Raw genomic sequence first — 15,951 nt, 5'->3', positions numbered from 1 at the left:
GTCTGCAAAGACTCAACTTTATCAGGTAGAGACTGGAGTGCAAGGCATTGCCGGTGAATGGGAGAGGAGTGCAAAGGTGCAGATTGTCCAGACAGGAATTTGGGAAGTGAAGTGGACCAGTTTGGGGTGTATAGGAGATAAGACTGAAATGGGGACCAGGCCAGACCCCCCAGGGGTCTTAAGTGCCCAGTAAGGGGCTGGGCCCGTAGGAGGCTGCCCTGTAGTGCCAGAGACCTTTCCCAGGGTGGGAGAATCCAGGACCCCTGCCCCCTTGCAGGGTTTGTGGAGCTGAGGGCCCAGAATGGAAACACATAGACAGGCATGCGTGGACTTGGCACACGTGGGAAGGCCTCATGCTAACCTGGGCCCTGCACACTTAGTGCCTATGGCACTCCTGCCCCTGCCAGATAGGGTTAACCCAGCACGGCTGAGGCTGGAGAAGCAGAGCTCGTCGAGGCTGTGTGTGCCAGGGTTGTCTACACTTTCGACTCCATTCCTCCCTCCACTCACTTCCGGGCCAGTGGCCCCTGCCCCTCCCCAGCCCTGCCTGGCTTCTGGTCCCCACACGGTGGTCCCTGCCTGTCCCCTTCAGCAGCCAGGCCTCCGCCTGTGGGACCTCTTTCCCCTTTTATCTTTCATCCTCATCAGGCCCCTTTCTGTCCTTTCTTGACACTGCCCCAGGTGAACTCTTCTGTCCCGTTGTTTAAGTGACCACCTGTGTTGGGATCTGGGTCCTCACTGGGAGTGCAGGGAGGTCTGAGTCCCCTAAGATTTTGGAATGATAGCGAGGGTAGGAATGCCCTCCTCCTGGGGTTCTTACTTTCTCAGGGTTCCCGGAGGAGCATGCCGTGGTGCCCACAAGCCTCTGCCTCCCAGGAGCCTTCCTGCAGGGTGGCTCCAGAGGCCTCAGAAATGAGCTGTCCTCAGAGGACCAGGAGCCCGTCACCTCCACCCCACCCACCTCTCAAAGGCAGGGCCTTCTCTGCGCTGTGTTGGAGGGAGAGAGGAGGTCACGGAGGCCTGGGGGTGGGGGTGGGGCGCAGGCACCATGTGAAGCCCATGGATGCTCCTAGATGCGCACAGATGGGGCGCTCAGGGAACTGGCTCCTGGGCAGGGGGGCTCCCTGAGCAGGCCATGGCGCTCCCAGTGGGCTGTCACCGTCGTCACCCAAGGCCTGAACCAAGAGGGTCCTTAGGTCTGAGTCTGCCCCCAACACTCATAGGCCCTGGGCCTAGAGGAGGTGTGTGACTTGTGCAAGTGACACGCTGGGGCCTGACACCAGGACCCTGGCACCTACCACAGAGAGGCCAGGGAAGGGGCCCTGGAAAAACCTGGAGAATTCTCCAAGAGTACTGGCTGTAGGGCCTTCTCCTATGCCCTGATCCCGTGCCAGTGGGAGAGGGTTACCACTGCAGCCTGACCGTCCAAGGCTCCAACCAGGCTAGCAGCAGAGGCCAAGGGGTCAGCCAGCTGGGGTCTCCGTGGAGCTCTGAGCATAGTCGCTAGTGAATAAGGGGGCTGTGATTATTTAATGCCTAGGTCCCCTCGGGCTGAGGGTGTCATGAGATTAGATTGAACCTGTCTTGTCCCCGAAGAGTGCCCAGCGCCTAAACCCTGCACCAGGCACACAATAGATGCCCAATAAATACGTGTGGAAGAGCCAGTTGCAGGAGGAGAGGCTGGCCTCCCTTCCTGGCAGCCCCCGTTCCCCACCCCCGGCCCCACCCTCTGTATCCCGTCTGGCTGGCATCCAGCAGGCGGCTCACCTCTTTATCATGCCACAGGACGGCTGAACACCAGGGCTGCCGGACAACGGGGCAACCTCTCGATCATAGTAGTTCTGGTAGGGCACCGGAGCTGCAGGCAGCAAGCGCATGAGGCCCAGGGTGGCAAGGGCAGGGCAGGCAGGACCTGTGCCACTCGACACCCCATCCTCTCCCCATCCGGAGACCCAGACTGGGGCCCCACCTTCCCATCCTTGCCCTGGCCACCCTGGTGCTTGAGGAGGGGGCCCGCTCCCTTCCTAGATCTCACTGTGGGTACCACCAAGACCGAATAGTCTAGACTCAAGATTTAGTGGTACCAAGCAGGCTGGAGCAGGTGCTCCGGAGAGGCTTCCTGCCTCTGTCCCTATCCTCACCTCCCCCGCCAGTGTCAGTGTTCTTAAGCTCTGCTCATCCTCTATTGCAGATGAGGCGGCAGGCTAAGGACCCAACCAGAGGACTGCACTGTCCCTGACCCCTTCCCCGGGCCTGGCCAAGGCTTCTCCACCCAGAAGGGAGCTGTGAGCCACCCCAGTTCTGTCCTGGCAGTTGAGGCTCAGAGAGCCTGGGCCAGGCCTAGGGAAGGCGGGCCTGGACCCAGAGGCTGTGCTGCCTGTAGGTGAGCCTCACCTGGGGGCTCAGTGCCCGTGCTCTTGGCCTGGATGAAGCTGTCTATGTCGGCATCCACGCTGCAGCCTTCTAGCGTCACTCGCACCTCTTCGTAGAGCTGGGGGCGGGGAAAAGCAGAGGCTGAGGGGCCAGGCCTCACCTCCATGTCCGCATTGTCAAGCCTGCCCCCACTTCGGGTCTGAACTCTGACCAGGGGCCTTGAGGTGTAACTGCCCCAGGCCTGCCTGAGGGGTTAGAGCCCTGGCTGACAGCTTCTCCTGTTTCCGGAACACCTACTGTGCACAAGTTCCTTTGCAAGGGATTTACCCCACTCCTGTTCTCTGAGGTGGACACTACTTCCTCATTTTACAGATGAGGAAATTCAGAGGAGAGTGACTTGCCCAAGGTCACAAAGCAGGAATTCAGTGTGCTGGGCTTTGGATCCGGTATGAGAGGATTCAGAGCCCACACTCCTTCCTCCGCTACAAGGAGGTCACCAGGTGGGCTCAAGTCATTCGGGGAGAAAACCCCCAAAACTCCTCACGCCATGGGCAGAAGGGGTTAGGCAAGTAACAGCAGCGGGCATCAGGGAGTAAGGGCTGCCATGAGAGAGGGAGCTTATGGCTCTAGGACTGCAAGGCCCCTGGCAAGGGAGGTGGCAGCCCCTCTCTGCTGAGGAGGACCCACCCAGCCCACCGGGCATGTAGAGCTCAGTAAGGGGGAACCAGGACACCCTGGAGATGTCTGGAGACAGAAGAGGTACTGGACTTCGGCTCCTGCAAGCGCCAGGCCTGGAGCAGGGCAACCGAGGGTCCCCCAGCCTCTCTGCAAACCTCTGAGGTGCTGTGTCCACCTCCCTTCCCCATCCCAGCAGAGGGAGCATGTGCCCTGTGGCTCTGATAGCAGAGCCAAGGCCTTGGAGCAGGGGTGAGCAGAGAGGGCAGATGCCAGGGTAACCACAAAGCCCAGTCTGCAGGCAGAGAGGCTCCGGCCCTTTGTGGTACTGAGCTCCCTGTCCTCGGGGCCTGGGGGCAGCCGCTCAGCACTGGGGTCGGAGACCCCTGAGGCCAGAGACCCGTGAGGCCAGGGCTCGGACCACAGAGGACTAGGTATCTGCTGACAGGCTCAGGTGGACCTGGGTGCGCTGTTGCTAGGAGGCTGCCCTCTCCTCACGCCCCCTCCCACTCCCTACCCCTCCCTGCCCTCAGCCCCCACCTCATCATCCTTGACGCACTGCATGGAGAGCTGGTTGCAGTGCACCCACAGGGCGTTGCGGAGGATGGTCAGCCGGTCAAACTCTTGCAGCTGAAAGGCCTGGGGGAGAAGCGGGGGTGCTGCTGCAGGGCTGGGCCAGGCCAGGCCCCACTCAGCTCAGCTGGGGCTGACCAGCCAGACCCCTTCTGCTGAAGCCAAGCCGAAAGGAAAGTCTCTTCCTGGGGGTCCCCACCCCCACCTCTGTGCCAGCTCCTGAGGCTTCTGGGAAGGGAAGTTGAACTGCCTGTGGGCTTCCTGCCCCGTCCTTCCTCCAGGCCCCACCATACCCCTGGGCAGTGTCTTAAGAGGAGCCCTGGACCCTGAATCCTGAGGCCTGTCTCCCAGGCCCTGCTCATCAGCAGAGCCCAGGGAAGCTATGGGTTTTGTCTGAGCCTCAGTTTCGGCTTCAGCCAAAAGGGGTGAAGGATGCCTGCCTGCAAAAGGGGACCCAGAGCACAAAGCCAGGCGGTGAGCTCCCTGGGGGCAGGGACTCAGCACAGGGCCTGTGGAGTGAGTGGATGAGTGAAGGAGTGAAGGAATGATGCCTTTCCCGCACCGCTGCCTCATTTCCCCCCGTGAAGCGGCTAGAGCAGGGACGGGCGTCTTTCCCATTTTGTAGCTGGGGAAACAGGCTCCACGCCGCGAGTGTCTCTCACCTCACAGGTGGCCCGGTGCTCCTGCTCCCACTCGCCCCGCACCTTCTCCAGCTGCTCGATGTTCTGCCTGTATACTCGCTCTGGAAGCACAGGCAGTGCTCAGGGAGGCCAGCGGCCTAGACACCCTCCCACAGCTCAGCCCTTTGCTCCTGCAGTGCCCCTGCCCGGAGTGCCCTCCTCCTCCTCAGAGAGACCTGCCCTGGCTGCTGGTGCTACATCTGAACGCTCACAAGGGCCACCCACTCTGGTACTGCCCTTAGGGTGACTCTCAGCTCCCCCTGTGGTCCAGCTGCCTCGGGCCGGAGCAGAGCCTCATACACCCAAGGTCAGAATCTGGGCCTCTCACCATCCCCAGGTCCCACCGTCTCACTTTCCAGATGGGAAACTGAGGCTCAGAGAGGGCAGCCCTGGAGGAGGGGTGAAGGGGAGCATTGGGAGCTATTGGGCTAGGAAGCTAGCAGGCTTGGACCATGACCTCTCTCCCCCCAGCCAAGGGAGCAGCTGGGTCCTGGGAAAGGCGGTGCTAGCAGAAGGGAGAGCCTTCCCAGGGGAAGGGAGCAAAGGTAAGCCCTCTGTCCTAGGAGTTGTGTCAGCAGAGATAAGGGGTGTTGGGGTCTTCTGGCATCAGGAGAAGGATAGAGGAGACAGAAGCCCAGAGAAGGCTCTGATATGTTTCAGTGTATGTAAGAGAAAGAGAGGTGTGTGCGATGAGTGGGCCTGTCTCCCTTGATTGTGGCTGTGAAAGTCCTGGGCCCTGGAGCCAGATGGCTTGCGTTCAAATACAGTTACCACCACTTATTGGCTGTGTGACCTTGGGCAAGTTAATTAACCTCTCTGTGCCACAGTTTCCTGGTCTGTTAAAAAAAGGGGATAGTAATAGTGACCACCTCGCAGGATTGTTGTGAATGTTAGTTAAAACATGCAAAGCACCAAGAACAGTCTTGGCAAATGTGAGAAAACGAATGTTTTTGTTTTACTTGCATAAGTTTGGAAATGAGAGTGATGAGCGTGACTGTGTCGCCAGGGTGAAGGAAGTGTGCTGTGGGGGAAGGAATGTCCAAGCCACTCCACCCCCTAAGCTGAGGAGGTGGGCTAGCCACGTACCTGCCTCCATGGCTGAGTCCTTGCACTGCTTGGCTTTGTTCTGGCTCTGAGGAGACAGAGGGAAAGCAGCACTGAGGCCCCGCCCCTGGGAACCCCCCAGCCCAGCCCTTGGGCTCCGAGCCTCCCTGGGCAACCCTGAAGGGACTCTGTCACCCCCTCCCTGGCCACGCAGGGGGACACTCAGGAGCCAACTGGGGGCAAGTTCCATCATTAACTCCAGCCTCACCCTACAAAGGCCCACAGCCTGGTTCCAGTAAAAAAGGAATAAAACAGAAACCTGCACTTCATGCAGGTACATGTGAAAACTAGAATGTTGAGACCTAGAGGGAGAAATGTAGACCAGGGGCCGGGCCCTGGGGCCCCACGCCCACTGCTGAACCCACTGGCTGAGGCTGGGGCTCTGCCCCTGACTTGCTGCCACCAACTCACCTGCAGGCCCCTGCCCTCTCTGGGCCTCAGCTTTCCTGTCTGTGCAATGGGCAAAATGTGTTCTTGAGCCCTGGCATCTCTGACACTCCCACCCTGGCCAAGAGGCCAGAGCAGTCAAGAGCTTGGGTTCTGGACAACCTGGGTTTGGGTCCTTTCTCTGTTTCTGCCTGGCCCTCAGACCTTGAACAAGTCACTTACCATCTCTGGGCCTGTTTCCTCTCTGTGACATGGGCCTACTGAGCCCTTCTCCAAAGGGTTGTGTGAGGGTTAGCATCTGCTCTCATTGCCCTGTGAGCTCTGGGCCTGGGCTGCAGTGGGCCTGCTCTGAGGACTGGGTCCTTGGGTGCAGCCTGGAGATGGCAAAGGGGATCAAGCTGACTCTGTCTATCTAGACCCTGAGATTCTAGGAAACCCATCTCACAGATGGAGGGATGAAGGTTCAGAGCGAGGTGAGCAGCCAGGATATCCCAGATGCAGACCTTGCCTTGGAGTGTCTGTGGCACCCCTTCCCTCCCTCCCCACCCTGCCCCAGCCCTGTGACACCACATGGCCTCCGTGGCTCCACGCACCTTCTCCACCTGCTTCTGTTGACCATTGGTGCTAATGCGCTCGAAGGCCTGCTCGGCGTCGTCTGCATCTCGGCACTTCTGCTCATATGTCTTCTTGGACTGGGGGGTGTGGAGGGGCGTGACTTGGGGGCCCCAGAGTGAGGCTCCTGAGCCCAACCTCCCTTCTCCCTGTTGGAGGCTGTGGATGGGTTGGGGGCCTCCTCACCAGGGACAAGGATTTGGGGATCCAGAACGGAGATGGAGAAGGGAGTCTTGTTCCCAGGCCCCTTCCCAGTGGGGACAATGTAGCCCTGCCCGCAGCCCCGGCCTCTTCAGAGGTGTGGTCACATCAAACCGCCAGCAGGGCCCTGAAAATGCCACGCATCATCACGATGCCAGCCTCTGCACACGTGGTGGAGCTATTTTTCTCCTTACTCAGTGAACTAGGAGACACAGCTCAGGGGTCCCTTCTCCCTCTGCCCCTGGAGTCCCCAGCGGACAGCCTGGATGACCCTGTAGACCACTGTCTGGGACTGGCTGCTTGCCCATCAGTCAGGAGCCCCCCAAGGTCAGGGCCTGGGCCAGTCTGCATGGCACCCTGGGAGCAAGTGCAACGCCAAGAACCCGACAGGCCGCTGTGCCTGTTGCTGGATGGAGGCCTGAGGCAAGCCCTGTCCCAGTCCAGGGCTCCTGGAATCCACACCCTGACCCCTGCCACCTCTCCAGGCCTAAGACCCTGGCACTCACCTCCATGGCCTTCTTGTGGAGCAACAGCTTGCTCTTCTGGACACGGTCCATGATGGCCTCATACTGCAGGGGACATGAGGCTCTGAGCTTGGGGCCGTGGCCTCAGGACACTCCCTTAGGCCAAGAGGACAGGGTGTCCTTGGGATGAGGCCCAGCATCCCTTCCTGGCTCTGAAGCGGGTGGTGCCAAGATGCCCTCCCTCTCCCTCAGCCTGCTCTTTCACAACTACTGCTCAGAACAGAAAGCTAGAGGAGCCCGGGGCATGGATACACATGGTGTATCCTCTCCCTGCAGACCCCAGCCAGGACTTGGTCTCTAGCCCGGGAATATCCAACCTACCTACATGCACATGCGCACACACACGCATGCTGTCCTTCACTCACAAGCCTCTGTACCTACTCAAAGCCATCATACCCTGTGTATACATGCTGGCACACACACAGAAGTAAACGTTAATAGGCCCCCATGCTCCCACCTGCATACACAAGGCCTTCACAGAGCAACCTCAGACACCACTCACAAGTACACATACGCACACTCTCCCATGTCTGCCACACACAGCCGTGGGCCCTGTGTACACACCCCAGACTTGGTCATGGTCACACGCTGGTGCACACGGGGCCCCTGCACCTCCACCTCGCCTCCCAGACTCCTTGTACAGATGGAGAGGATGGAACTTGGCCTGGACAGAGATTGGCTATAAGGATAATTGGAAATGAAACACCTCTCGTGTTGGGGCTGGAGCCGGTTTGTGCCTGGGGTCTCAGTGGGGCCGGTGCCAGCGGGGAGACCTCAAGAAGCCACCTGGCCACACACAGACACACTGAAACACATGCACATGCTCACAGGTGTGCAGAGGCGTATGCACGTTCTCCTGGGTGCACACCCACGTCCATACATGCACACACGTGTGCACACACACCCAGGCAGCCTTCCCCGCACACTACATCATGGCTGTCCTTCGCTTGTGGGAGGCCTGATCACACCGTGGAACTGTCCCTCTGTCCAGAACAGCTTTTTCAGACATCACAGCCCCACTGGCCACAGGAAAGCTCAAAACAGCCATCCTGGGGCCTCGCTGTCACAGTAGATGCTCTGCAAGCAAGTCCCAGCTCAGAGAGGTCGCCTGCTGCAGCTCCTTAAGGCTGGGCCAACTTCTGGGGCTGGCTTGGAGGACCCATTGTCTGCTCAGGAGCCCAAATTTAGAATCCTGAAAGCCTGAGGCCCCAGCTGGCCAGATGGGCAGACAGGGAGTACAGCCACGCTGAATGTCTGTGGCCAGAGCTACTAATCGGAGCCAGCACCCTGCCTGTGAAGACTGCAAGGGGCCTAGTTCTGGGCTGGGTCCCCCAAAGCTTGGGAGGTGGACATAAGTGTCCCATCCCGCAAGAGGGAAACTGAGGCGCAGAGAGGGTAAGTGGCTTGGCCAGGACACCCAGTCCCAGCCTGGCCCCAGCCATGAACTGTTGCCTTCTTTCCCTTCACAGCTCAGTTGTGTGGAATTTTCCATTTTCAGTTCTTTGGACAGTTTACAATGATGCTTCCTCTCCAAGCAAGAAGTGCTCCTGTGCCCTGGCCTCTCCCACCCTGTCCAAGGCACCACGCTCATCACTAAGGCCCTGAGAGGCTGATCATGTGTCCGTACCTGCCTTCCCAGAGGGCCACGTGCTCAGCCAGTCAGAGAGTCTCAGGCTTGGGAGGGTGCCCTGGGACACAGGGGTCACCAAGCCCACCTCCCATCCAACCTCTGCAGCTTCCCTGACAAGTAGCCTCCAGCCTCTGTTTGTATACCTCCCATGATGGAGACCTCACTTCCTCTCCATGCAATCCCTCCATCTAGGGACAGCCACACCCTACAGATGGGTGAACAGTACCTTTGGATGCTGAGGTAGGCTCGGCAGCCCCCACTCCCCACAAGCTCTGTCTGTTCCCCTCAGCCTCAGGCAGCCCTGCAGAGTGGCTGCAGTGACTGACACCCAAGTCTTCCTTTCTCCCAGGTAAACAGCCCTGATCCTTGGGCTCAGGACCAGTTTCTGGTGACTCCCCAGCTTAGGTTGCCTCCTTTGGATACCCCCAAGCTGTCATGGACCCTCTATAGCCTGCTGTAGTAGGATGATCAAAAAGGCCAAGGTCTTTCCCTCTTCCTGGCCTGAGACAGCTCAGGGGTAAGACCCCCAGTGGGGCTTTCAGGCCCGAGAGCTGGGCCCTGGTCCCAGTACCAGGCGTCTGTCCACAGACCCCTCTCCTCCTTCAAATCGCCGTCACCCGCAAGCCTGGGGCGCTGCCCATCGGGAGAGCCCGTCCCCTACTGCCTCCACAGCGACAACAGCCACCGCCCACTCGAGCCCATCCCCGCGCCCCCTTACCTTCCTCCTCTGCTCCTTCTGCCTCTCACGAAACTCCTCCAGGCTCCGCAACTCCTCGCGCAGGGCCAGGGCCAGCTGGATGTGGGAGCTGCCCACATTCTCCATTTCTGGGGGCAGAGTAAGGACGGTGGTCCCCAGTGTCAGACCTGGGGGCGCCCAACCACTCACATATTCGCCCCTGCCTGGGCCAGCCCACCCCAACCCCACAGCTCATCTCTGTCACCCCCAAGTCCTCCACCAGCCTCGACTCCCGGCCAGCGTCCATCCATCCCCACCGGTGGGGGATCTGGTGTTCCCGGAAGGTCCTGTCACCCCGCAGCCTGGGGTGGGGAGCAGGAGGGACTTACGCTGCTTCAGAGAGTCAAAGGAGGCCCTCAGGGAGCTGTGAAACAGAAAGACCAGGGTCAGCAGGAGGACAGTGCAGGGGAACCTGAAGTCCTGGCTGGGCCCGGGGACTCTTATTTTGGTGGGAGGGCCCTGGCTCATTCACACACGCTGACCTAGACCCTGGGGACCCTCTAGCCAGACCATGACATTCCGCTCAGAACTCAAGCTGGCATTTCTGGAATGCAAAGCTCTCTCTTTGGAAGTTACAAAGCAATCAAACCTCCCACTGTGGCAGAATGCTCTTGGCTTCTGCACATCTTCAGGGCCCTCCCTCAAAGCAGGAGAGGGTGGGGTTCAGACCTGGCAGGTGGCCTGAGGACATTTTGGAGGGGGCTGTGGGGGAAGAGGGGGACAAGCAGGGCAGAGGTGATGGAGGGGAGAGATGTAGGGGCCTTAGGACAGGATGAATAGGATGTACAGGTGAGGACAGCGAGAAACTGAGGGGCTCCCTGGTCCCTGGCTAGGTGGCTGGGTGGATGGTGGTGACACCTCTGAGAGGGGCCCAGGAGGGAAAATGGGGAGTTACTTTTGGGTGCACTAAACTTGGGGTGCCTGAGAAAACCCAGTAGGAGGAGTCAGGAGGCACCAGGTGGCCAGTCTGAAGCAGACGTGCAGACACTGCCCACTCCAGAGAGGGCACCAAGGAGAAAGGGAAGGGAAGGGGCTGGCTGGGCATAGGAGGTGTGAGGGGGTGATGCCCAAGGGTAGGGTTGCCAGATGGAGCAAATAAAAATACAGACCACCCAGTTAAGTTCAAATTTCAGATAAACAACAAATAGTTTTTGAATGTAAACATGCCCCATGTAATATTTGGAACACACTTCAATTTTAAAAATATTTGTTGTCTATCTGAAATTTAACGGGGCATTCTATATTTTATCTGGCAGTCCTGCCAGGGGGCTGTCTCCCAGAGCTACAAACAGAGTTGAGATCTGAGCAAAGATGTTGGAGCCCACTCAGGGCCCAGTCTTGTCTGCTGCTGATGGGTAAGGGGCACCACAAGTGGCCCTTGGGTCAGAACAGGACTGACGGTAAAGTGCCTCTCCCCAGCCCATCAGCTCTCAGGGGCAGGGGCCTCTCAGAGGGATGAGCTCCCCCTCCTGGCAGAGGAGGGAGGTGACTTGGAATCCCAGGCTAGGAACCTGGGTAGGGGCTTCCTGCTCTGGACTCCCAGGTGTGTTAGAAGCAGACCCTGGAGCCAGATGGCCTGAGTTCAATCCAAGCTCTGCCACTCACTCTCTGTATGACCTTGGGCAAGTTACCTAGCCTCTCTGGGCCTCAGTTTCCCCTTCTGTAAAATGGGGATAATAGCACAAACAGAATGGTTATGAGGATTAAATGAATGTATATGTATAAAGCACCTCTGACCTGGTGCAAAGCAGAGGCTTTACAAGGGTTGCTGTTGTGTCACCCTCCCCTGAGCCCACTACTGCACACCCTGACCTGGGGGTCCCCCAGGCCTCTTAACCTGACCTGAGCTATACCTCCAAAATGCCCCACCTAAGAGCTTACTGCATGCCCCCTCTTATCAGAAACCCCCACTGGATTTGCCTTCAGGTAGGGGGTCCCCTTGAGGCAGCCCCATAGATTGGGCTCCTTTCCCCCCCCCCCCCCACTCCCTGCAGCCCTGTGGGTACCAAGACTCCAAGTGCACAGAGATGGTGTGTGGAGGTTGCAGATTGGCCCTGAAGTGAGGCTTGTCTACCTCAAGGGTAAAATTCTCTGCCTGTGTTTATGTCCCCTTAACTCCCCCCTCACCAGGACGCCTGAGGAGCCACAGTCAATCGAGGCCAATAGGGAAACTGAGGCCCGAGCGTGGCCAGGCTTGTTGGGGTCACACACAGGCAGCGGCGAGGATCCTGTTGCTGGCCGCATCCTGCTGCAGCCCATCCAGCCTCTCTGCGGAGCAGCGCGCCCGCCCACTGGTGGCCATATGGCCACATGACACCCAGTGAGACAGCCCTGCCCACCAGCCTGCATTTCCCCACAATCCTTGCAAGGCAGGCTTCACGGGGGGCTCCCTCCTCCCATGGGGACAGTTAGGGAAACTGAGGCCATGGAGGAGCAGCAGACCAGCAGCAGCAGCATCACCTGGGAGTTTGTTAGAAACGCAGATTTCAGGCTCCACCCCAGTCCTCCTGAAGCAGAAGCTTGGAAGAGGGGCCCAGCACACTGTGTTTTAACAAATCTCCAGGCGCTGCTGATGTACGTTCAGATGCTGGCCTAAATTACGTAATCCTCACAACTCTGCCAGGCAGGGAGGGTACCATCATTATCCGCATTTTACAGATGAGAAAAACAAGGGTCAGAGAGGTAAAGAAACTGGCCGTGGCCGCACAAGTGGTGAGAGCTGGAGCCTTCTGCTTCTCACCAGAGGAAGGAAGGGGCGATTGCCATGGTGACCCCACCTGCCCTGGCGGGCGGTGGAGAGGTCAGGACTCTTCTCTGACGGAATTGACACCTTACCAGCGGTTACACCTCCTTCTCACACACTCATCTCCTGCCTCAGTCTCCCCGTCCACGGTTAGAGCCTCTCCAGGTCCAGTATGGCCACTTCTCCATGCCCCATCATGACCCACAGCATGACCACACCCTGCCCAGACCCCTCCCACAGGCTGGGGCTTGCACACCCACTGCCTGGTCCTCAGCTCCTTTTAGACTTCACACCTCACAGACACCTCAGACTCAGAGGGTCCGAAACTGGACTCATTGCCCTACAAACCTGCTCCTCCTGCAGGGCTCCCTTCTCAGCAAAGGCACCACCGTCTACCAGGTTATGCACACCAGAAACCTACCAGCACCCTTGGCGCCACCCTCCTCCCCCTCCGTTACCTTCTTTTTCACTTCCCAAATCTCCTATCGGTCCACCTCTCACTGCCACCACCCTAGCCCCTGCCCCATCACCTCCAACCCTCCAGCTTCACTTCTCACCTGTTATCCCTGTTCTTTGGCCACCTACCAGTTCCTTCTATATGCCATGTTCCTTCTTGCTCAGGGCCTTTGCACATGCTAGTTCCCTATGTGTGGCATCTTTGCCTGGCTTCCTCTTCTGTCCCTTCGGAGCACTTGTTCCTATTGTCATCTTGGGTTGATACCTTGAGTGTCTGTCACAGCACTGAACTGTGAGGCCACTGAACAGCGGCAATGCCTGCCTGGTTCTCCTCCCCATTGTCCCTAGGATTACAGCCCAGAGCGATAAGTTCCAAGACCTTTCTCAACTCCAAACCACTCAGGGAAACCATGACCAAGATTTCCCAGCGCTCTCCTCTACCGTGTCTCCATCACATGTCAAGGATGGGGACCCCTTGCAGGCCTCTGACCTCTGTTATCAGTCACCAGTGTCCTCATGCGTAACTCATCCCATTGCCCTTTTCAACCCGGCTCTCAGGACACTCAGCCTGGAATTCTGTTCCAAACAGTCTGAATTTCCAGTGTAAATGTCTCCTTCTGTACTTCTGTACCACCATGTGACACGCACCATCTCGTGGTCCCTGCTTTGCCATCCCACCCCCTGCGCACCTGCCAGCCGGCAGGCTCCTGCCTCCCAGCTCACAAGAGATGGGCCTCTTGCTCCCCTTGCTGGAGGCTGGGCCTGAGCGAGCTGACCTCAGAGGAGCCCTGATGGGAACAGGGCCCGCCTCTGTCCCTCCAATATCCTCAGTGATACCTTCATGCTCTGAGCTCAGAGGAAGAGAGGTCATGAAAAAAAACCCCTCTCTTTTGACAGGAAGACACAGCGTTTTAGGCTGTGACAAGTGGGGTGAAGCAGGGACGAGAGGGTGTGAGGACTCAGGTGGGGGCCGTTCTTGCTCGCGGTTACTGCAAAGGGGCTTGCAGGAAGCTGCCCCCAGCCCTGCCTCAATTCCCCTTTATTTCCTGAACCCCTGCCCCATGCAGCTTCTGCAGCTTGTGGCACTCAGCACCCTATGTGGCGCAGGATGAACAAGAGTGGGGGGAGGTGACAGCTTTCTGGGGGAGGCGGTATTTCAGCTAGACCTCACAGGGGAGAAATGAGGGCAACAGCCAGAGCAAAGGCCCCAAGGTTGGAAGGGGAGTCAAGGTGAACTTTCTGTAAGGGCTGGATGTGTGGTTTAGATGTTATGGATAAGCCCCCTGCACCCACCTAGCGCTTCTTTAAGATGCATTGAAAGGGCCTGTGGGGGTCCCTCGAGTTGGGGACCAGGTCTTATTTGTGTGTCCCCCGTTGCCACTGCCCAGCAGATGCTTGCTGAGTTAATGTGTGAAGGAGGAGAATGCTAAAAGTCACTTGAAGGTGGGAGTAACCTCGTTTTAATATATGTGGCTGAGTCTCCGGCCTTCTGACCAGTCTGAGGTCAGGGGATGACACACAAATGCTCTATTTCAGGCAGCAGGGGTGGGGAGGCTGGCCTGCTCCACCCTCTCAGCTCTCGCTGGGCTATTTCTGGGGTCACTTCACCTTCGCTTTTGTCCTCCTCGTTTGCCCCATCCAGCCTATGCACCCCCAGCCCTCCACCCACCCTCACGGGGACTGAGAATGAGCATCCCATGGGACACAGGGGCCTTGGCCACGGGGAGGCAGGGGGCTCCCGCTGACCAGGAGACGGGCCCTGGAGGATGGGCTGCCGGTCCCCACAAGGAGCGGCCAGGCCAGCTTTGCCAGGAGCCAACCCCACACCCCCCCACAAGTCTCCACGGCGACAAGGAAGCGACCCATGTTGTCATGGTTGCCACTCACCCTACCCACAAAGAGCCCTCCACGTTGGTGTGGGATGGGGCAACCTGGTCTAAGCCAAGACCCTGACAGGCAGGCAAGGCCAGAGTGTCTGGGAGAGCTTCCTGGAGGAGGTGGGGCATGAGAGGGCCCTTGGAGTGAAGTTCTGATGCAAAGGACTGGGGACGAGAGTGAAGTTACCCTCAGTGTGCTAGACCCTGGCTTCAGAACAGTGAGGCCCTTTATTTTACTTTATTTTAAAAATTCTGAATCCCTCCCAACTCAGCCTAGGGCATGGCACATAGTAGGTGCTCCATACATGCTTGGATGGATGATGAATGCTTGGCCCACAGTTAAAGAAAGGAATGACTTAATGGTGTCACCAACCCTAGTACATGCCTTGCGGACCAACAGCAGTAATTGTTAAGCACCTACTGTGCAGAGTCAGCTGAGCTGGGAGCTGCAAGGGGAGTGAAGCCCGACGGGAAGCAGCAGGTGAGCTGGGATGGTCTGACTCCTGCCTCCTGACTCTCTGGTTCTGAATGTGCCCTGAGCTTTCCCACCTCCAGCCTTTGTCTGTGCCGGTCCTCTGTCAGGAAGGTGCCTTCCCCTCCTCTCCACCTCTCCCAGGAGGTGCCCTCTGCTCTGCCCTGCTCCTCTGGCCACCCCAGCTCGATGGGGAACTCGGGGCAGTGCTGGTGTGCACGCGCTGCTCCCAGCCTGCTCTGGAACGCGTGTGGCTGTGCAGCGGGGCCCCTGTGGGTTTTGTTCCTGCCTCTCCTTCTGCTGGTTAGGCTGAGCCGTAGGGCCTGGCCCTCCCAGCCCAGGCACCAGCTCCTCCTTGGTAGGCAGCAAGGTGGACCCTGACTCTCCTCCCTTCCCTGGCCTGGGGCCCCACCCTGGTGCTCCCACCTTGGATGGAAGCTGTGCCTCTAGGGACAGGGCCAGGGCCAGGGAGGGGCTGGGCCTCAGAGGAAATGGTCTAGGCTGGCCAGGCAGGCTCCTCAGTGTTAAACTAAACCGGGTGACCCCTATTTATCTTACTTATGGAGGGACCCATGAGATCCTAAAGACCCCTGCTGTTTATCGAGCGTCACTGTGGCTTGGCGCTCTCTGCTTGACATTGTGACTGTCCAGAGCAACTCTTGGGAGTGATTGTCCCCTTTCACAGCTGAGGACCCAGGGCTCAGAGAGGGGGAGTGACCATCCCAGGGTCACACAGCATATAGGGCAGGGCAGACCTTGACCCACTCGGCTTCCTATAACCACGCAGAGAATCAGGGCTGCCCACAGCCTCGCCCTGGCCACTTCTGTACACCTCTCCACCCTTCCCACTGCCCACCTGGCTCCATTCCCACTTTATTCTCTTCATTGGTGGCTTCTCCTTCCTTATT

General features: G+C 58.5%; 1 protein-coding gene across 5 annotated transcripts in view; it reads right to left on the bottom strand.

Annotated features, from left to right (window-relative positions):
- Nucleotides 1-15,951, bottom strand: part of PSTPIP1 (proline-serine-threonine phosphatase interacting protein 1) — a 40,789-nt gene that overhangs the window by 2,334 nt on the left and 22,504 nt on the right. For 2 of the 5 annotated variants that reach the window (XM_059912696.1, XM_059912697.1), the window contains exons 4-12: nucleotides 9,825-9,859; nucleotides 9,478-9,584; nucleotides 7,112-7,174; nucleotides 6,386-6,484; nucleotides 5,388-5,433; nucleotides 4,284-4,363; nucleotides 3,589-3,687; nucleotides 2,395-2,491; nucleotides 1,768-1,858 (exon numbers count right to left, since the gene is read on the bottom strand). In XM_059912696.1, coding sequence (XP_059768679.1) covers nucleotides 1,768-1,858; nucleotides 2,395-2,491; nucleotides 3,589-3,687; nucleotides 4,284-4,363; nucleotides 5,388-5,433; nucleotides 6,386-6,484; nucleotides 7,112-7,174; nucleotides 9,478-9,584; nucleotides 9,825-9,859 — 717 coding nt within the window. Of the gene's footprint in view, nucleotides 1-1,767; nucleotides 1,859-2,394; nucleotides 2,492-3,588; nucleotides 3,688-4,283; nucleotides 4,364-5,387; nucleotides 5,434-6,385; nucleotides 6,485-7,111; nucleotides 7,175-9,477; nucleotides 9,788-9,824; nucleotides 9,860-15,951 lie in introns of those variants that run through there. The other 3 variants (XM_059912700.1, XM_059912698.1, XM_059912699.1) reach the window with 3 other exon arrangements.

This window comes from Balaenoptera ricei, chromosome 2 (genome assembly GCF_028023285.1).
Source record: "Balaenoptera ricei isolate mBalRic1 chromosome 2, mBalRic1.hap2, whole genome shotgun sequence".
NCBI classification, from domain to species: domain Eukaryota; kingdom Metazoa; phylum Chordata; class Mammalia; order Artiodactyla; family Balaenopteridae; genus Balaenoptera; species Balaenoptera ricei.
This window is presented reverse-complemented; position numbering and strand designations above follow the sequence as displayed.